This window comes from Pelodiscus sinensis, chromosome 1, assembly GCF_049634645.1.
Source record: "Pelodiscus sinensis isolate JC-2024 chromosome 1, ASM4963464v1, whole genome shotgun sequence".
NCBI lineage: Eukaryota > Metazoa > Chordata > Testudines > Trionychidae > Pelodiscus > Pelodiscus sinensis.
In genome coordinates this window covers 54,217,852-54,240,106 of record NC_134711.1, presented here as the reverse complement: position 1 = coordinate 54,240,106, position 22,255 = coordinate 54,217,852, and the positions used below count along the sequence as shown (strand labels likewise).

The following is a 22,255-nucleotide window of genomic DNA, read 5'->3' as shown; positions in this document are numbered from 1 at the left end:
GGGTAATGTAGTCATCCGCAATTGCAAATGAAGCCCGGGATTTTAATTTCCCGGGCTTCATTTGCATGAAGCCGGCCGGCGCCATTTTTAAATGCCGGCTAGTTCGAACCCCGTGCCGCGCGGCTACACGCGGCACGGAGTAGCTAGTTTGGATTAGGCTTCTAATCCGAACTAGCTGTACTCCTCGTGGAATGAGGAGTACAGCTAGTTCGGATTAGGAAGCCTAATCCGAACTAGCTACTCCGTGCCGCGTGTAGCCGCGCGGCACGGGGTTCGAACTAGCCGGCATTTAAAAATGGCGCCGGCCGGCTTCATGCAAATGAAGCCCGGGAAATTAAAATCCCGGGCTTCATTTGCAATTGCGGATGACTACATTACCCCCGCTAGTTCGAACTAGCGGGGTAGTGTAGACATACCCTTATAGTCCTAGCCCTCACAGCCTCCTCTGGCAAGGAGTTCCACAGGTTGACTAGACACTGTGTGAAGAAGAACTTTCTTTTATTCGTTTTAAACCTGCTACCTATTAATTTCATTTGGTGTCCTCTAGTTATTCTATTTAGGGAACTAATAAATAACTTTTCTTTATCAGCCCTCTCCACGCCACTCATGATTTTATAGACCTCTATCATATCCCCCCTCAGTCTCCTCTTTTTTAAACTGAAAAGTCGCAGTCGCTTTAACCTCTCCTCATATGGGACCCGTTCCAAACCCCTTATCATTTTAGTTGCCCTTTTTTGAACCCTTTCCAAGGCCAAAATATCTTTTTTGAGGTGAGGAGACCACATCTGTACACAGTATTCAAGATGTGGGCGTACCATAGTTTTATACATGGGCAGTAAGATATTCTGGGTCTTATTTTCTATCCCTTTCCTAATAATGCCTAGCATGCTATTTGCCTTTTTGACCACCGCTGCACACTGCGTGGAAGTTTTCAGAGAACTGTCCACGATAACTCCAAGATCTCTTTCCTGATTTGTCGTAGCCAAATTAGCCCCCATCATACTGTACGTATAGTTGGGGTTATTTTTCCTGATGTGCATTACTTTACACTTATCCACATTAAATATAATTTGCCATTTTGTTGCCCAATCACTCAGTTTGGTGAGATCTTCTTGGAGTCCCTCACAGTCTGCTTCTGTCTTGACTATCCTAAACAGTTTTGTATCATCTGCAAACTTTACTGCCTCACTGCTTACCCCTTTCTCTAGATCATTTATGAATAAGTTGAAAAGGATTGGTCCCAGGACTGACCCTTTGGGGGACACCACTAGTTACCCCTCTCCAATCTGAAAATTTACCATTTATTCCTACCCTTTGTTTCCTGTCTTTTAACTAGTTCTCAATCCATGAAAGGACCTTCCCTCTTATCCCATGGCCATGTAATTTACACAAGAGCCTTTGGTGAGGGACCTTGTCAAAGGCTTTCTGAAAATCCAAGTATACTATATCTACTGGATCCCCCTTATCCACATGTTTGTTAACCCCTTCAAAGAACTCTAATAGATTAGTACATTGCATTCACTGAATCACCCTTGTCCACATACTTGTTGACCATCTCAAAGAATTCTAGTAAATTAGTTAGGAATGATTTCCCTTTACAGAAACCATGTTGACTTTTCCCCAATGTTCATCAGTGTGTCTGAAAATTCTGTTCTTTACTATTGTTTCAACCAATTTGCAAATAAATGAATGGGTTCATTTCACTACTGAAAGAAGTGTGTTTTAAAGGCAGTTTTTACAAGCAAGCAATAATATCAATACAGATTTCATGAAATCAGAAAGCATTATATCAACGAGGGCCAGATTTTTTGGTGTAAATCAATGTAGCTCCATTGACTTCATTGGACTGACACCGATTTAGACCATTTATGAATTTGTCCCTGAAAGTATAAAACTGTTAAAATATATTATTTCATCTATGTCTTATTCCTTCCTCTTCCTATTCTCAGAATTCATGACTCACGATACAGCTGCACTTTGAACTGGGAGTGCAAGCTTAAAGAGGCTTACCGGTGCTAGCTCTGATTGAGCTAGGGAGCTATGCCAAGGGAACAGCAGCGGTACTAGCCAGTACATGCCCATCTGAGATGCTAGGTATTTACTTTGGGGCTACTTGTCCTTCCTATTGCTCATGCCACTACATTCTCTTTTTAGCACTAACTAGATGAGAGTATAGTGGGGCAGAGTGGCCACCCACTGACCCAGAGGGGATGAAGCTCCTTGCAGAGTCCTGGTGGGCTACAGAGAACTACTATGGTATGTCTCCTTGAACTGTGAATCATACCTTCAGCTTGAAGTATAGATCTACCCTCTCTGATCTCCTCATTCATTCCTAGCTCTCTGTAGTAGCCCTAATGCTGACTCCTTTTTCCTTCTCTCTTCTGATCTCTTTAGTTTCTCTCACGTTCTCCTTCTGATTTTTTCCTCCTTTTCCAGTTTCAGTTGGGCTTCATCTATCACCTTTCGGCTGATTACTCCCAAATGTCTTTATCCACAGTCTGTCTTTCTCTGTCCTTCCAACGCTAAATGTCCACTGACAACTAACACTCACTATGGCTATGTCTAGACTGCCAAGAAAAGTCAGAAAAAGATATGCAAATTGTGAACCGCAATTTGCGTATCTTTTTCCGCTTCTATTTCCGGAAGAGCCTTTTCCGAAATTTGGCCCATCTACACAGGACCAAATTTCAGAAAATCCTCCTCTTTTGGAACATCCCTTCTTCCTCATACAATGAGGAATACAGGGATGCCAAAAGAACGCATTCATTTTTTCGGAAACTGTTCCTAAAAAGCTGACGCGGTCCTTGGGTGGAGCAGAGCTTTTCCAGGATAGCTCGGAAAAGCTCTTCAGTGCAGACATAGACTATGCTGAAAACTGCATTCCATGTATTCCTTACGAAGCTCTCATTGTTTTCCACTTACTGTTGATAATTACTGTATATTCCCTGTCACACTGGTTTGCAACCTCAGTGCCATTTTCAGCTTCCACTTTTTCTCACAAATCTAAATGGTTGCCTTGTAATGTCCTTTATCTCAGAGCTCATGGGACAACTATGAGGCTGTCTGCATGTTGCTGGTTGGTCACATGATAGTATTCTCCTCTATGTTTCTAGATGCTAAACTGTGTTAAAGGAAGATAATATTAAATACTTCCCATATAACAAATGTTCAGATAAGTAATTGCAACAACTGCCTTAGGAATAGTATATAATCGCAAATGGGAGGGAAGATGCTTTTTGCCATTATGAATAGGGAGGGGGGAAAAGGTGGTTGATAAGAACATTTCTATTAAGATATGGTCCACCTTAAAAAAGTTAAGATTATAGAACAGTTTTCTCAACTCCATTTTCACATGCTCATAATTTCTGATACATTCATATTTTTAAACTGAAATGTTCCAGGCTTGGTTTCTCCTGAACTGCTGGAAATATATATATATTTGTACTGTAAAACAAGACAAAACAAAAATCTGCCTATGCTTGTTTTGAACACTTTGGACAAGTGTTTCAAATGTGAAAGTTGGCATGGACATAATTGTCACTGAGGCCTAATCTCTTTATTTCATTTTTTCAACTGGAATTCATTTTTGAAAATTGAAAGCCAGTGAGACATCACTTAAGTGCATTATCAGAGGGCATCTGCTAAGATGTTATCAGAGGTTAACAATATCATCTGTGTTGACTCCATGAATGCTGGAGCTTCCGTAGGGGAAAATGAGTGAGCAGAGCACCCACTGGCAGACAAGCTCTCACTCTGCCTCCCTCTTCCCCTCGCACCTCTTACCCAGTGGTGGCCCCACTGATGTACTCCTCCACTGCCCTCCTAGCACTTCCGGAGTGCCATGAATTAGCTGATTTGCAGAATTCAGGAAATTCTGGGAGGGTAGGGAGCAGCGGGGATGTGGCACTCTTGGGGGAGGAGGCAGGAAGAAGTGGGTGGGAGGCTTGTGGGAAAGGGGCGAGGAGTCCTGTGGCACCTTATAGACTAATGGTATGTCTACACTACCACCCTAGTTCGAACTAGGTGGTTAATGTAGGCAACCGAAGTTGCAAATGAAGCCCGGGATTTGAATTTCCCGGGCTTCATTTGCATATTGCCGGGTGCCGCCATTTTTAAATGTCCGCTAGTTCGGAGTAACGGTAGTTCGGAATAGGAAGCCTAATCCGAACTACCTAGTCCGTGCCGCGTGTAGCCGCGGGCACGGAGTCTGAACTAGCGGACATTTAAAAATGGCGGCGCCCGGCAATATGCAAATGAAGCCCGGGAAATTCAAATCCCTGGCTTCATTTGCAACTTTGGTTGCCTACATTAACCACCCTCGTTTGAACTAGGGTGGTAGTGTAGACATACTCTAACAGAAGTGTTGGAGCATAAGCTTTCGTGGGCAAAGACCCACTTCGTCAGATGCATGTAGTGGAAATTTCCAGAGGCAGGTATAAATATGTAGGCCAGAATCAGGCTAGAAATAACGAGGTAAATCCAATCAGGGAGGATGAGGCCCACTTCTAGTAGCTGATCTGGAGGTGTGAATTCCAAGAGAGGAGAAGCTGCTTTTGTAGTTAGCGAGCCATTCACAGTCTTTGGGTACGTCTAGATTACATGCCTCTGGCGACAGAGGCATGTAGATTAGGCTACCGGACATAGTAAAATGAAGCGGCGATTTAAATAATCGCCGCGTCATTTAAATTTACATGGCTGCCGCGTTGAGCCGACAAACAGCTGATCAGCTGTTTGTCGGCTCAGCGCGATAGTCTGGACGCTCCCCTGCCGACATCAAAGGCATTTGTCGACCACCCAGGTATGCCTCCTGGGATGAGGCATACCTGGGTGGTCGACAAATGCCTTTGATGTCGGCAGGGGAGCGTCCAGACTATCGCGCTGAGCCGACAAACAGCTGATCTGCGTGTCGGCTCAACGCGGCAGCCATGTAAATTTAAATGACGCGGCGATTATTTAAATCGCCGCTTCATTTTACTATGTCCGGTAGCCTAATCTACATGCCTCTGTCGCCAGAGGCATGTAGTCTAGACACACCCTTTGTTTAATCCTGAGCTGGTGGTATCAAACTTGAAGATGAACTGTAACTCAGCAGTTTCTCTTTGAAGTCTGGTCTTGAAGTTTTTTTGCTGCAGGATGACCACCTTTTGATCTGCAATTGTGTGTCCAGGGAGATTGAAGTGTTCTCCTACAGGTTTTTGTATATTGCCCTTCCTAATATCTGATTTGTGTCCATTTATTCTTTTACATAGGGACTGTCCAATTTGGCCAATGTATATAGCAGAAAAGCATTGTTGGCACATGATGGCGTATATTACGTTGGTAGATGTGCAGGAGAATGAACCAGTGATGGTGTGGCTGATCTGGTTAGGTCCTGTGATGGTGTTGCTGGTGTATATATGTGAGCAGAGTTGGCACTGAGGTTTGTTGCATGGATTGGTTCCTGAGTTAGAGTTACTATGGTGCGGTGTATAGTTGCTGGTAAGAATATGCTTCAGGTTGGTGGGTTGTCTGTGGGCAAAGATTGGCCTGCCTCCCAAGGCACTTTCACAGGGCTCTGCTCCGTGCCGCTTCCCCAAGTCCGCCGCTGCTGCTGCTGAAACTGATGAGTGGAGGACTTGGGGAAGCTGCAGAGCAGAGCAGCTGGGGTGCTGCCGGGTTGGTCCCACAGCGCCGCCCTTCACCCCCCTGCTTGGGGATAACTACTGCAGTCTGGGGGGTGGGGAGCCCGCTCTCCTCCCCTCCCCAAAACTCTCGGCGGCGGATCTTCCCTTGCCTTCCTGCAAAACGTTGGAGGGTTCGCCCCTCGCCGCACCGTTCCTGCCCAACCCCCGGATGTAGTGCGGGTCCGGCAGAACCGTCACAGCCCCCATGCCAGAGTACCTCCTGATACACCAGCATATCTGATAATCCGGAACCACCTAGGTCCCAAAGGTGCTGGATTATCGGAAGTCTACTGTAAATACTTCAGGTTCTTTAGCTCCATTGACAGAACCCTGAATGGCTACAGAATTTATATCCACATTTGTATCCGCAAAAATGAGCCACAGACATCTGCATTGAAATCTGTGGATGCCAGGACTGGCTTTACCATGAGGCAAACTGAGAGTGGCCACCTCAGATGCCAAACTATGGAGGGGCGCCACTAGGACCCAGAGTATAGAAAATTGTGTCTGCTGCTGGTGCATATGTATTCTCTCTGCTCTAGATGCACAGAGATGGTGGAATGCTGTGCTGGAGGAAGGAGGGCACAAGAGACATAACAGGCAGGCAGGAGAAAAGGTGGCATGTGGGCGTCATTTGAGCTCCCTGCCTCAGGTGCCAAAATGTTGTGGGCTAGCCCTGGTAGATGCGCATACTCATGCACCCAAAGCAGATATCTGCAAATTTTCAGGGTTCTAGATAAAAAATTTGTAGCCACATCTGCATCCATATCTGCAAAAATGAAAGGTGGATAATCCACATCCAAATCTGCAGATGCAGATACCTGTGGATATTAAGCAGGTATCTGTGCATTTGCAGGACTCTATTCATAGACAACTATGGCAACAATGTGGATTTAAAGAAAGTTATTCTTATGGCTGATCAAGCTGAGCTGAGCACAAGACCTGCAGTAGAGACAAAGGTAGTTTTATGCCACTTTTAGGATCCCCTGAGGCTATGCCTACACTGCAGAGCTTTTCTGGGATACCAGAGGTATGCAGGAAAAGCTCTGTCACGTCCAAGGAACACGTCTGTTTTTCCAAAAAAAAATTCGGAAAAGCAGATGTGTTTTTCAGCATCCCTGTAAACCTCGTTCTACGAGGAAAAAGGGATGTTCCGGAAGAGGTTTTTTTTCTGACATTTGGCCCTGTGTACACGGGCCAAATGTCGGAAAAAGCGTCTTTCTGAAGAAAAGCAGAAAAAGATACGCAAATTGCGGTTTGGAATTTGTGTATCTTTTCAAACTTTTCTTTTTAGTGTAGACATAGCCACTGAGAGAGAAAGAGAGAGTGAGAGAGAAAGGATTTTAAACAAACTGTGTCATGCCAGAAGGGAGAAGCTCTAGCCCTCTAGTGAAGTTGAGGCCTACTTCAGAGAAAGGAAGACCCCGTTGGTTGACTGCCTTCCCCACTTGCCTGCCCCCTGAGGCAGAGCAGCCAGAGCTGCTGTAGGAAGAGCCCCTCTCCTTCTTTTCCTCCCCCTACACCCCAGCTACCTGAAGTTGTTTACACAGGAAAGAGAAGAAATAGATCAACACAACAGCTCCTGCTACTCCCTGCTGTGAGCCGTTGAGATGGTTCCTTTGCTCCCTTCCCCTCTGCAACACCAGACAGACTTGGGCCAGAAGGAATATGTGTGAATGAAAATCCCATGGAGCTGCCCTCCCCCCAACCTGGAAGAGAAGGATCCTGCTACTGTTTTCCCTGCCCAAATCTGGAAGAGGAAGGGTGTGAACCCCAGGAAGCACAAGGGTGAAGGTGGAAAAGATGAAATGTTGGGGGATAGGGGGCTATGTGGGAGCAGAATTAATGTTGTGAACTGATGGGGACAGGAAACTGAGGCTAAAGTGACATGGGGCTGAGGGCAGTATTGATTTGGAAGTTGGGACAGAGAGCAAACATAACTGGTAAGCAGGGTGGGGACTTTTTTTCAGTGGGAGCCATAGTTATCCACTAAGTTTGGAAGAGTGGACAACACTAATTTTGTCTGTCTGTCTCTCTCACACACAGGATGGGCTGGAGAAGTAAAAAAGTCAAAACACACAACACCCCCGCATTCCAACCACCCCACAATAGAAAACCTTTAAAAAAATACTCTGTCTATTGCAATGTCTGATTTATGATCTCTTGAGGAGTCCAACTCACTATTTTTGATTCATTGAGGTTGGCAAAACTGAACGTCTTGTTGCCAGATTACTATCCTTCAAATACCTCCTTAAAAACTTTCCCACAAAGCTAGTAATCTGCCCCATAATCATTATGTAATTGACTCAGTGCTTTCCTGAATACTTGGCTAAGTGTTTTTATGACAACTGAACTGACACAGCAACCTAAAGAGGACCTTTGTAACAGAAAACCAAGTCCATGATGCCACAGGGCTACAAACTTCTTAAAACCCTTATCAGGACTTCCTTCAAACAAAGACCTTCACCAAAATAGCTCCATTTTACACATAGTGTGCAGTGAATAGGTACAAGGTCAGCAGAGGGCGTGGGCAGAATTAAGGTTTCTAGGTGATCGTTGCGGTGTATTTCCATCCATGCCTAATGCAGCTCGGGGTTTTTCCCTTTGGGTATAAATGCTGAACTTCCAGGCTTTTCAAGCATTTGCGTTTTGTGGGTGCGCACAGTGAATGGACTTACTGTGCATTTCTTGTTACTGACACGTATTCCCAGGCTTACCTCTAGAGTCACAGCCTGGTTTGAGTGGGCTCTGGGTACTTGCTCGGCGAGGGCAGGCGCGCATGGGGAGAGGAACTCTCCCGTGCGGGTTTATGCGGTGGTGCGGAGGGACTGTTATTATTCCTTACACTTTGCGCTGCCTGGCCGTGCGGGAGAGCAAGTGTGTGCGCGCGTGAGGACGGAGGGGCTGCAAGGAGCCGGCTCCACTCATTGGCCAGGTCCCAGCCCCCAGAGGGCGGGCAGTCTCTTTGATCGGGGGTCCTGGGATGGCCACGGACTGAGTGAAGCTGGCATGCTGCTCCTCGCTTCCCCACAGGCAGCGGGAGGAGGGGAAGAACCGCCCTCGCCCACCCCGGCGCGGAGCGAGAGCGAATGCCAGAGCTCCGGCGCGGGGAGCGTGCACGGGGCAGCGGAGCGGGCAGCTTTCTGAAGGCGGAGCGGGCCAGCAGGGACGGGAAGAGGCAACGAAGGGGACAAGGGTGGGCGCCAGCAGCATGCAAGAGCCGAGCAGTGCGGGTTCGGCCCAGCCGGGTGGCGGCTGCGGCTGCTGAAGCGGGCGCTGCTGCTGGAGCAGCGGCGGGGCGCCCCCGGAGCGAGCCATGCGGGTTGCGAGGTGGCTGGCGGGGCTGCTGTGCCCGCTCTCCCTCCTCATCACCAAGCCCTGGGCGGCCCGCTTGCACCCCTCACAAGGTAAACAGGCGGCCACAAAGAAAGCCGGGCTCGGCCCCGAGCGGCGGGGCTTCCCCGGGCAGCGGGAGGTGGCACCGTGGCGCGGTGCTTTCGAGGAACGCGGCGCCCGGCTGGGGGCGCCCGCGGAGCCTCGCCTGGCGTTGCAGAGGGAAGCCCCGAGTCGCTTGAAGGCGCTGGGAGTTGCGCCGCGAGTGTCTGGGGGAGGCGGGGCAAGGGTCACCCTCAGTTTGTGGGTGGGTATGGGGGGAGTCAGTGGGGGTCCGTGCGTGGGGGGCGCAGCATGAGCCGGGGCGTGGGGGTGCGCGTGCGACTGCGAAGTAACTGGAGTCCGTGTGAGAGAGGAGCGGGGCAAGCGGAGCGGGAGTAACTGAGGCAGCGGGGTGCACGCGAGCGGTGGCTCTGTGTGTGAGCGCGGATGTGCGGGGGGGTCAGGCTGTGTGTAGTGCCTAGCCAGGACTTCCCCCACCCCCACATATGTGCATGGCTCTGATATTTACTCTGCGCATGTCGACGGAAAGGCGGCACATTTGGCAGCCGGGGTGGCTGCTAGGCATGTTGGTGGTGCTCACAGTGTACGTGGGTATTTGCCGTGTGTAGGGCCGAGAGAGCTGGTACTTACAGTTTGTATGAGCGTTTGGAGGTGTTTGCGGATGGGGTATGTCTCTTGGAGAGGAGCTAGGGGAGCAATTCCTTGGCACACCTAGGCTATGTCTAGACTGCAGGCTTCTTTCGAAAGAGGCTCTTTCGAAAGCATCTTTCGAAAGAGCCTCTTTCAAAAGATCGCGTCTAGACTGCAGGCGGATCTTTCGAAAGAGAAATCCGCTTTTTCGAAAGAGAGCACCCAGCGAGTCTGGATGCTCTCTTTCGAAGACGGCCTCTTTACATTGAAGAACACCTTCTTTCGAAAGAGGAACTTTCGAAGGAAGGCGTTCTTCCTCGTGAAACGAGGTTTACCGCCATCGAAAGAAAAGCCGCGTTCTTTCGAAATAATTTCGAAAGAACGCGGCTTGAGTCTGGACGCAGGGGAAGTTTTTTCGGGAAAAGGCTACTTTTCCCGAAAAAGCCCCTGAGTCTGGACACGGCCCTAGTCTCCTTTCTGACCCATGTCTCCTCAAATAAAGCTAGACAATACTGCAGGCAAAAGGAGGAGGGAGAAAAATTGTTCTCCTTGGCCTTTGAGGGTAGGACAAGAAGCAATGGGCTTAAATTGCAGCAAGGGAGGTTTAGGTTGGACATTTGGAAAAAGTTCCTAACTGTCAGGGTGGTGAAACACTGGAATAAGTTGCCTAGGCAGGTTGTGGAATCTCCGGAGATATTTAAGAGCAGGTTAGACGTATCAGGGCTGGTGTGGACGTTACTGGACTCGATGACCTCTTGAGGTCCCTTCCAGTTCTAATGGTCTATGATTCTATAAACAAATGTTGAATGAAACTATGGCTCTTCTCCAAACTGCCAGTGTAGATGGGTCTTTTTCTTTCTGTTGCAGAGACCTTCGTGAAGCAACTCTCGTTCTATGAGATAGTCACACCTACCCGAGTGAATGAATTTGGAGAAGTTTTCCCTCACACGCATCACTTCAGGAGGAGGAAAAGGAGCTTGGAGGCACCAGGGGAGCCTGCTCCTTTCAGGACACATTACCAGCTCAATGCTTATGGACAGCTCTTCCAACTGAACTTGAGTACCGATGCAGGATTCATTGCTGCCCATTATAAAGTGAAGCATGTGGGGTCCCCACAGGAGCAGACCTCCCCTGACTTGCGCCACTGCTTTTACCGGGGGCATGTCAATGCACAGGAGGCACATACAGCCATCTTCAGCCTCTGTGGTGGCCTGGTAAGCATGTTGGTTATTGCTTCCTATTCTCTTTCATTCATGTCTGTCCTTGTTTGAAAAAGATATGATAGGCTCCTTTGCAGCAGAGCTGAGTCTGAAATTCTCTAGCACTATTCAAGGTAGTTGGTCATGCCAGTAGTAAAGTGTTGCTGTTGGCAGGTGTGCTGTGATGATTCTTTGTTGGTCGGATACACACATGCCATTTTCATAAGATCTTCTACTGGTATATAAGAAGATTCTTTTGGGCAGTGGGAGGGACAGTTCAGTGGTTTGAGCATTAGCCTCCTAAACCCCAGGTTGTGAGTTCAGCCTTTGAGGGGGGCATTTACAGGTCTGGGGTAAACCTGTCAGGAATGGTACCTTTGGTCCTGCCATGAGGTCAGGGGACTGGACTCCATGACCTCTCAAGGTCCCTTCCAGCTCTATGAGATAGGTATGGCATTTTAACACAGAAAAATGATTTGCTTCAGAAATACAATAAACTGCTTTTTGATTAAGTGATGCTGTAAGTCAGCATTAAACATTGTGGCTGTGTCTACACTGCACCCCTTTTCCGGAAAAGGGATGCAGATTAGACCAGTCGGAATTGCAAATCCGCGGGGGATTTAAATATCCCCCGCGGCATTTGCATTTACATGGCTGCCGCTTTTTTCCGGCTTGGGGATAAGCCGGAGAAAAGCGCCAGTCTAGACGCGATTCTCCGGAAAATAAGCCCTTTTCCGGAGGATTTCTTATTCCTACTTGAAAGTAGAAATAAGAAATCCTTGAAAGTAGGAATAAGAAATCCTCCGGAAAAGGGCTTATTTTCCGGAGAATCGCGTCTAGACTGGCGCTTTTCTCCGGCTTATCCCCAAGCCGGAAAAAAGCGGCAGCCATGTAAATGCAAATGCTGAGGGGGGATTTTTAAATCCCCCGCGGATTTGCAATTCCGACTGGTCTAATCTGCATCCCTTTTCTGGAAAAGGGGTGCAGTGTAGACACAGCCTATATGTGTATAGAGTCAAGAAGTGAGAAATAGTGATGTGGGGTTCTGGGATAGCAAGGGAAAGGCAAGTGCCTGTATTATTTATGCCTTAACTTCCACAAATGCTATAGGAAGAGAAGGTGGAGAAGAGAAACTCCCAGTGTTCCTTGTGCCACAATCATCTAGATCTTCTGTGTTGACTCACATTAGTCTGCTCATGCTTCTATTGAAATAAATGAAAAACCCTCCTGTTGGCTTCAACAAGAACAGGATTAGGCAATTTATATAAGAACATAAAAACATAAGAACAGCCACACTGGGTCAGACCAAAGGTCCATCTAGCCCAGTATCCTGTCTGCCCACAGTGGCCAATACCAGATGCCGCAGAGAGAAGGATCACAACAGGTAATCCCCATGTGATCCTCCCCTGTGATATACCGAGCTAAAGAGAGACAATAAAACTCATCTTCTGTCTCCCAATCATGGCTAGGGATATCAATGTATAGTCGACTATATGATTAACCGATGAGCTTGGGCTTATCAGTTAATCTTGTCAACTACATGCATTTTCCCCCTTGCTGCCTCTGTATCAGAGCAATGGATCTGCCTCCCTTCCCTGCCTTCTGTGCTGCTGCCTCTGATAGAGAGGTAGCAGTGTGGAGGGTGATGTGGGTAGGCTGGAGCTGATACACATGGGAAGCAATGCACTGAGACCTCTGCCATCCCACCACAGGAACATAGGGAAGCACTGGCCACTTCAGGGAATGGCATATGGCCAGGGCAATCAGGGAGTGTGCTTTACTGACAATCCCATCAGTCAATTGCAGTTGACCAGCTGGTGACCACTGGTAGAGTATGCAGCCCTAGTTCTTTCCCAGTGCCCACGCTTATAGGCTTTACACCTTTTACTTCTTTGCATGTCTGCACAGGATCAGGCCTTTACACAATCTAATAATAAATTAACAAAGTAACAATTGCACAATTTTTAAATGCATTTATTTTTACAATATTGTGCTTGGATGGCAGGTCTAATGAACATAGCAACTTGCATTCTGTGGTCTAGTCCAGTGATTTTTCAAACTACAGGTCACAACCCCGTACAGGCTCGTGGAATGGCAGGCACTGGCTCTCATTGATGCAGAGTCACTGGGTGACCAGTTGGGGTACTGAGGCAGGCTACTTGTCTCTCCTGGCAGTAGGCCCAGCTTCTGGGGAGGGAGGAGGGAAGGAGAGCGCACAGAGCTCCGGGCATTGCCTCTGCCCTGAGCACTAGCTCTGCACTCCCATTAGCTGGGACCTACTGCTGGCTGCTTCTGGGGCACAGCATGGTCTGTGGTGCCAGAAGAGGCAGCACCCCTACAGCACCACTGACCAGATCCTGGTCACCAGGAGCTTCACAAGGTATGGCCTTCCTTCCGCAGCCCTGATCCCCCACCCAAAACCTTATCTTCCTCCTACAATCCAAAGTTCTCCTCATCAGCCTCACTCTAAAGCCCACACTCTAGTCTAATTATGTCAGATCACGGGTATCAACAACTTTCTTCAACTGGGTCATGAGAAAATGTTTGAAAATGACTGGCCTAGTCTGCACTAGGAATGGAATAGCTTATAGGTTAATGCTATTGACTACATGCATTACCCCCACCTGTACTCCAAACCCCACCTCAGTCTCAGCAGAGTAAGGCTTAAGTTGCACTTAAGTTCAAAAAAGTGATCCAGAGTAAAAAAGTTAGAGAACCCTGCTCTATACTCTTCCCTACAAGTAACTGAGCAAGGAAGATGCAGAAAATAGAGCAAAGATGTGAATATGGAAATTATGCTGTAATGTACAAAAGGCCAACATATATCATATTCCCCTCTGCTAAAGTGTTAAAAGGGGAGCCCTGAAAGAAATTCTACTTCAGAAGGGTATCTTTGCACAGTTCATTCCAAGTGGATAGTGCAACTATGTGCTACCGAATACTCAAACCTGAGCCAGCAGACTCAGCCTAGCCCTAAGACATTGACTATTTGAGCTGAAAAGGTAAATAGTCCAGACCAGAGGCTATAGTAATGTGCATATCCAGTCTTGCTTTTGAAGCATCCCTAATAAATACTATGTACATCATAAAATAAGAAAAAATAACCCTAAACCCTACCAAAACAAAGTACTTTACTGCACGCACCATTCTCCCCCGGGAAGAGGGTGAGAGAGAAAACGAGCCATATATGTGAGATGTGTACCACATTGTTTAACGTTTTATTGAAATCAGATTGGATTAGTGTAATAAACTACAGGGAATAGGTCTTAGATTTTTTTAAACTTTCTCCATTTACAGCATTTTATCTAGGAATCTCCATCCCTTTTAATGTATTTTTGATAACTTGAAGAGACATCACTAATCTGAAAGTCACAGTTATCTGAAATTTTTGTATCTATTGTATTTATAAGTAATATGTAAATGTATTGAAAATGACAGAAATGAGTGAAAATATTTTTCTCGTTTTTTTAGCTTGTGTTGTATATTAAACAGCCAGTCTGTGTCATGCATGCTTTTATTGTTTTAAATGGGAGTAATCGTGGAGAAAGTAGTACTGATTGTGAGTCAGATAGTAGAATCTAGCTTTTAGTTTTTTTATAACCCTTTATTGTAATGGGCAAATCCCCTCTCTTAGTAGGATCCATTTTCTCCCTATTAAACCCAGGATACATCTAGACTGCTCGCCTATTTCGAATTAAGCTATTCTGGAATAGTTATTCTGAAATAGTTTATTTTGAATAGCATGTCTACACTGCAGGAAGGTCTCAAAATTAGACTTAGAGGCTTAGAATGACCGTGGTGAGGGGACATTTCGAAATAGCAGCAGCGGAGCATCTACATATGCCTTATTTCGAAATAGCTATTGTGGAAGAGGAGTTATTCCTCATAGAATGAGGTTTACAGATTTCAGAATAAGCCATTCATTATTTCAAAATTATTTTGAAATAATGGAATGGCTGTGTAGATGCTGGCATTGTTATTTCGAAATAACGCTCGTTATCTTGAAATAATGGTGCAGTGCAGTCACACTCCCAGTGACTTGGCCCTGGCATGTGGAAGTGAAGGGCAGAGTAGGATTTCCCTTGTTGCAATTTTTTGATCTGAGGAAGTGGGTCTGGCCCACGAAAGCTCATCATCTAATAAACCATCTTGTTAGTCTTTAAAGTGCTACATTGTCCTGCATTTTGCTTCAGCTACCCCAGACTAACACAGCTACATTTCTATCACCAAGAAATCAGAAGAGAGTGAAGTTCGAGAGGCTGTTTTGAGATGTATGATGACAATTATGTTTCCCAGATACATATCTTTCAGGAGAGCTGATATGGACCAATGCTGTAAAAGTTAAGGGATAACAAAAGGACTCAAAATGCTAGAGGAAAACTAAAAAATTTTAAAATTGCTCTGAAGATTTATACAATGTACTTGTAAGTGATCAGAAGTTTAGCTGGTAAACCAGTAACTCAATACTAATTTAATCATTTAGGGTGCGTCTACACAGTAGGGCTTAACTCAAAATAAACTACAGGCAGTCACCGACTTACGCGGATCCGACTTATGTCGGATCCACAGTTACAAACGGGGCTTTTCTCGCCCCGGAGGACACGGACTGCGGGACCTCGCGGTCCCGCTGCCCATGTACTCCGGGGCGAGAAAAGCTGCTCCGCGTCTCCCTGGTCTGCAGACCAGGAAGACGCGGAGCAAAGCCTCGGGGGAAGCCGGCAGCGGGACAGCCCAGGCGCGCCTGGGCTGCCCGGCTGCCTGAGCCCCTCCGCAGCTTTGCTCCTCGTCTTCCTGGAGACCCCCCAGCAGACCAGGGAGACACTGAGCAAAGCTGGGGAGGATGCGGGCGGGACCGCGGCGCATCTCCGCGGTCCCGCCGTCCGGGTTTCCCTGGTCTGCTGGGGGGTCAGCCCCCACTAGCTGCGCCCCCCAGCAGACCAGGCTTTTCTCACCTGGGGTAGAGCAGCTGGGGCTGCTGGGTTGGTCCTGCAGCGCCGCTCCTCGGAGCTACTGGACCAACCGGGCAGCACCCCAGCTGCTCTTCCCCAGGTGTCCCCAAGTCAGCCGCTGCTTAAACTGATCAGCGGCTGACTACAGGAAGCCCGAGGCAGAGTTGCTCTGCCCCGGGCTTCCTGGACTCAGCCGCCGATCAGTTTCAGCAGCGGCTGACTTGGGGACACCTGGGGCAGAACAGCTGGGGTGCTGCCCGGTTGGTCCCCGCAGCGCCGCCCCTGCGGGGATCTACCCGGCAGTGCCCAGCTGCTCTGTCCTAGGCATCCAGATTCAGCTGCTGTTGAAACTGATCAGCGGCTGATTCCAGGCAGCCCAGGGCAGAGCAATTCTGCCTCGGGCTTCCTGTAGTCAGCCGCTGGTCAGTTTCAGCAGCGGCTGAATCTGGAAGCCAGTTCCGACTTACATACAAATTCAACTTAAGAACAAACCTACAGTCCCTATCTTGTACGTAACCCAGGGACTGCCTGTATGTAAATTGAGCGACGTCAATTGCGTAACTTATTTTGAAATAGCTTATTTATAAATTGGGAGCATCTACACAGCACTTATTTTGAAATTGAGCATTCTTCCTCCGAATTCCCTTACTCCTCGTACAATGAGGGTTATGGGAGTTGGAGTAAGAAGTCCGCCAGCTTGACAGTATTTCAACATTATTTCGAAATAACTGCCTTCTGTGTAGATGCGGACTAAGTTATTTTGAAATAATGTTGCTGTGTAGACGTACCCTTAGGCACCTTTCTCCACTTCCCTGACTTCATCCAAAGCCTTTACTACTGCCTCCTAAGTTCCTGCCCTCTATTTGTTTACATCCCTGATTCCAGCACCCTCTCAAGCTTCTGGTGCTTTCTCTGACTTCAGTGTAAGAAACCCCTCCCAAGAGCACGTATGGCTTATGGCTGCAGAGTACCTAGGGAATATAGCTTAAAGGCTGTTGACAAATTGTATGCCCTTTTGATGTGTTACATGGCAGAGCTTGCACTAGGCTCAAGGATGTAAATGGCAGGGGGTTGCTAAGAGGTTATTAAGGAGTCTGTAGTAATTGCAGGGAGGTAATCTATAATTAAGAACATTGGGGATGCAGTCAAAGGCAGGAGATTGAATTGGCTCCCAGTCTGGCTTCTGATCACTTGCAAGACTGTTAACATCTTTTGAGTGATTTCTAGCATTTCAAATTTTATTTTCGTAAGTTCTGTTTCTTTGTTTCTGTTTTTACTTTTACTTCATTGGTCAATTTTAGCTTCCTACAAGAGTGGGAAACAAGGGCTCCTGTGGATGTCACTGGCTGCATGTGGACCAAGTGTCCTCTCAAACATTATCCAGTCAGGAGAAACAAAAGAGGTAAAACATTCATTTAATTGCACAAGTTGATTGAGAAATATAAGGAAATACTGTTGAACAGACTATTTCAATATGATAGGCTACAGTTATTTAATAATCGCGATTGGTATGAGTCTTCAATTTAAGGTCGTGCCCACATGAAGAAAAAGTGAGAATTAAAGAAGAATTAATCTATTTAATGCTGTGGATCAGGGCTGGGCACAATATGGCCCGTCATTGTCCCACGGCCCAGCGGAAACCTCAGGCAGGCTTCCTGCCTGCCACATCCCACATGCCGCTCAAAGCAGCTGGCTTTAGGGGGCATGTGTGTCTCTATATGCCATGCACACCTGGGGGAAGGGTCTTTGGATGATGCCTCCAGCACACTCTCACAGCTCCCATTGGCTTGAGCTGTGCTTGCAGAGCAGGCAGTGTGCAGAGGGACCCTACCCCTTCAAGGGATGCACAATGACAGAGATGCACATGACTCCCACTGCTGGTCACTTTAAGCGGTGTGTGTGGGAGTGGTATACCGGGAACAATGTTCCTTCTAATTTTTTTCACTCGTGTGTGGAATACATTTTGTCATATGCACTGAGGCATGTGCGGATTTGCACCATCAGTAGAAACACAAAACCTAGCTGTGGGCGGCGCGCTGCTAATCAGCTGGGCATCATTGGACTTCCTCCTGAGTGGCCACACATGCGCACAGCTTACAGGGAACACTGGCAGGGAGTCTGCCCAAGAGTCCTGCTCTACTGCTGGCCAGGAGATGCCTAAGGTGAATGCCCCCCTTCACCCCGTCCCAGGTTACAATCCAAACCCACTGCACCTCTGCTCCTGCACCCACACCCCCTCTTATACTCTGCACCTGCTACTCTAGGTCAGAATCCTCTCTTGAACCCATACCCCCTCTTATACTCTGTATCTCCAGCTGCACCCTAATCACCTGTCCCAGGTCCTTCACTCAATCTCCATCCCAGATCCTGCTCCTCCTCCATTAATATCATGAAGGAGTGCATCTGTTGACCACTTAGCAAATTTTTGGCAAAAATTATTGCCCACCCCTGCTGTAAACAATGAGGCCCAATCTCTTAAGGAACATTATGTTGTTCTTGAGAGAGACGCAGGAAGGTGTTGATGGACTCTAGTTTTCCACAGCTGTAAGGATGGATTGGCCTATATTTTATCAAATGCTGCTAAGGACTCCAGATACAGTGGGTCTAGAATGTTTTTACTGTGAGGTTGTGTGAGTGGGAAGGAAGTGAGCGTAGGGATATGTATAGCCTTTTTTCATCTGCAGTCCGTGTAGGTAGTACAGATCACAGCTTGACAGAGGATCCCATAGTTTCTGTTCAGCAGAGTTTAGTGTGTAGCAGGAGGCCACTGGTTTTGTTGTTCCATGAATCCATTGGCTTTTGGCACCTATACTGCACAGAGAAACAAGACTGGTAGGAGCTAAAGCAGTCACAGGAGTGTAATGGCCTTCAGAGGAATTTAATTGTCATTTCTGTGGCTTAAGCAGGTAATTTTTTTCAGCTCTTTTGTAACTCCCCTCTTCTCTGCATTAAGCCTGGCTATTCTGATTTTGGGAGAGTGGGGAGAATTTGGGCCTAAAGCATTGATCTTCAGAACTTTCTCAATGCAAGAGGTTCTCTTTGTTTTGTTTTAATAAGGGTCAGTGAATCACTTTTCTAAATATTCTGAAAACAACTGTATGTGCTATTAAGTAGAAGTGCAGTAGTTTCTTTTCAAGAAAAGTAAACAATCCTGGAGTTTGTCTTACTGAAGTGTTATTTTTAATTATACTTGGTTAAAAAATTGAATGGCTGCCAGAAACTGGTACTAACATATGCCAATAGAGACTCACCTGGAATTATATTATACAGAAAATAGTCCACTGGCATTTCCCCACCCCTTTAATGTAGTTAAAGTACAACAGTCCTCATGGGTTAGAATAATTTGGTTTTTCATAAAAAACCCTTTTACAGTTTTTGTCATTGACTACTAAATTTTCCCTTTGGTAACATTTTATTTTAACTAAGAGGCTGTCTGTTGAAAATGGTTATTTCCTAATTCTGAAGAAGAGATCATTTTGCAGAACCTCGGTTAAGCATATAATCTACATGAGCATCAGTATTATGTTGGATGGGGAAAAGAGGAAAAAGGGGAAAAAAGAAAATTGAAGTGAAAATGCATGCAGAACAAAATCATCTAATCATACTATGTGTAGGAAATGTTATTTGTATATATATTACTTTTTTAATTCAAAGAATCACAGAAGATAGGAAAATTTTACGAACTGTTTACAACTGAAAAACGATCACTTTCTGAAAAAGTAAAGTTTAATTGCTGCTGACATACACTTAAACATTCTGGCTGTGTCTAGACTGGCAAGTTTTTCCGCAAAAGCAAGTGCTTTTGCGGAAAAACTTGCCAGCAGTCTACACTTGCCACTTGAATTTCCGCAAGAACACTGACGATCTCATGTAAGAAATCAGTGCTTCTTGCGGAAATACTATGCTGCTCCCGTTCAGGCAAAAGTCCTTTTGCGCAAAAGCTTTTGCACAAAAGGGCCAGTGTAGACAACTCAGATTTGTTTTGTGCAAAAAATCCCCGATCGCGAAAATGGCAATTGGGTCTTTTTTGCGCAAAAGCACGTCTAGATTGGCACGGACGCTTTTCCGCAAAAAGTGCTTTTGCAGAAAAGCAATCTAGACGCTCTTTTCCGCAAATGCTTTTAACGGAAAACTTTTCCGTTAAAAGCATTTGCGGAAAATCATGCCAATTTAGACGTAACCTCTAGGTTCATTAGGAATCCTGTGTTCCAGTAGATGAAGCTGTAACCCCAAATCTCCATAATATGTCACTGAAATACTTCAGTACTACTGGTATTGTTGCCCCCTTGCCAGCACAAATTAGTAGAGAGACAATAATTTACTATCTTCGTAAAACTTAAGTGTTGCTATGTTATATGTAAGCAAAAAAGATAGGAACTAGTTCAAACTCTCCAGACATTCAGTGCAGTGAGAGAGATTTGGGAGTTATATGTTTTATTTTTTCTCTTGGGTCATGTCTATACTAGGAAATTATTTCAAAATAACTAAAATCAACATAAGAACTTCTGATTTAAGAAGATCGAAAGCATGTCCCAACTATGAGGAAGCATCAAAATTAGTAAGAATTATTCCAAAGTAACACGTCCACACAGATTGGAGTCTGCCTCGGACTTAAGAGTCCCTGGAAGCACTGTGGGGAAGGAACCAGGAGGGACGATATTTCCTGTGGATGCTTGGTCAGGCAAGCTGCAACATATGCTTACAGGGGATATATGCTTACAGAGCCTTCTCTCTATGGCTGCGTCTCACATGTCACTCCTCCACTGCCTCCTCCCTCGCAGAACTCTAAAGGGATGCAGTGTGATCTGTTTGCCCTTGCAGATACAACAGCACTCAAAGCATGGAGCCAGCACTACTGCAAAGCAGTGCTAGGCTCACAGACCTCGTGCTGCGCCTCATGGCACAGTATGTCCAGACTACCCACATGTTGCTTCAGCAGGATGAGGACTAGGACCTATAGGACGAACCCCAGTGTGGACTGCAGGCTCTGCTCACTCAAATCCTCCTGCTGCCGCACATGCTCTTCAATTCCCGGGACACTGTGGAACACTACTTCTGGCAGTGGGAGACGAGCTTGGACTGGTGGGAGACGAGCATGTGGCTCCTCACAGCCTGTTGTCTGTCCCTGTATGTACATAGGGAAAGTTACCGAACTCACCTGAAGTGTCTTCTCTGGGTTCATCTGAAGTCTGGGAGACATCGTGGGAGTGGGGGAATGATTACAGGTTGAGGAGCAGGTCCTGGCTGGTTTCCTCCTTGTCATTTGCCTCCCTGCTTCCTGCCCTCCTGAAGGCTGACACTGGGCATCCATGACAACAATGGGGTACATGACTGGCCCTCTTCTCAGGATGGCATCCAGGTGGGCAAAGTACTGGCAAGCATGCTGTGCTGCCCCAGAGTGTTTGCTCTGCTCCCTGGCTTTGTGGTAGGCCTGCTGGAGCTCTTTGATTTTCATGCAGACCCTGTCCAATGTCTGGGTTTGGCCTTTCTCGGCCAGGCTGGTGGTGATCCAGCTGCAGACCTTTGCATTTCTCTTTCTGGTGTGGAGATCCTGGAGGTTGGTCTCCTCTCCCCAGACCTCAATGAGGTCCATGATTTCTGCACCAGTCCAGGCTGGAGCTCTTCTGTATCCCTGACCAAAGGCAGCTGAGAGAGCAGCAGGAGTGCTGGCAGCCGTGGGAGGCTCTGAGGGAGTGTTGGGGTCAGTTATAGTTCACCCTCTGGCTGCTGTGTTGCACATGGCTCTCACAAGTCTCCAATGTGGAACAAGGCCTCTGCTGTAGGGGAGCAGTGGAGATGTCAGGTGTGGCCAGTGCTGTCAGAACGACAGTTGTGAGAGGCCTCCAGAGGCCAATTATTTCAAATTAGCAGCACCAGAATGTCCGCACTAACGCTATTTCTAAATAACTATTTCAAAATTAGCATTATTCCCTGAAGAAATCAGGAGTACAAACGTTGAAATAACCAGCCTGTTATTTCAAAATAACGGGTTTGGTAGTGTTATATGCTCTGCTTATAAATTTGACCTAAGGGGGGTTATTTCGAAATAACTCACTTATGTAGACCAGGGCTTAGATTTTTCAGGGGATTTTTCTTCCTCTGCTTTCTCCCTGATTTCCTTGGTTTTTTGTTTTGTTCTCTCTCTTTCTTTCTTCATCATAATTTCTTCTCACAGACACTGCTTCTCACATACTCTGGCGTGCTTCCTGTTAACTTTCCTTTACTGTCCATTCTTGTAGACAAGGCCATCCTCCAACTAAATGGGTTTTGCATATGTCACACTTGAAAGAGGCATTTGTAACGGAAAGAGAATTTTGACAACAAAGATGTCTCTAGTCTCCTCCATCTAACTTAACTTCTCATAGAATGAACAGCACAAATATTTAAGCTCTCAGTTTTGCTTTATGATCTTTCCTTG

The 22,255-nt window shown here is 46.6% G+C and overlaps 1 protein-coding gene across 3 annotated transcripts in view; it reads left to right on the top strand.

Moving 5' to 3' along the window:
• Positions 1 to 8,520: 8,520 nt before the first annotated feature.
• The window catches only part of ADAMTS20 (ADAM metallopeptidase with thrombospondin type 1 motif 20), a 189,380-nt gene continuing 175,645 nt past the window's right edge, over positions 8,521 to 22,255 (top strand). For 2 of the 3 annotated variants that reach the window (XM_075930240.1, XM_075930234.1), the window contains exons 1-2: positions 8,521 to 9,070; positions 10,557 to 10,903. In XM_075930240.1, coding sequence (XP_075786355.1) covers positions 8,980 to 9,070; positions 10,557 to 10,903 — 438 coding nt within the window. In that variant the 5' untranslated portion in view covers positions 8,521 to 8,979. The remainder of the gene's footprint in view (positions 9,071 to 10,556; positions 10,904 to 22,255) is intronic. The other variant, XM_075930230.1, reaches the window with a different exon arrangement.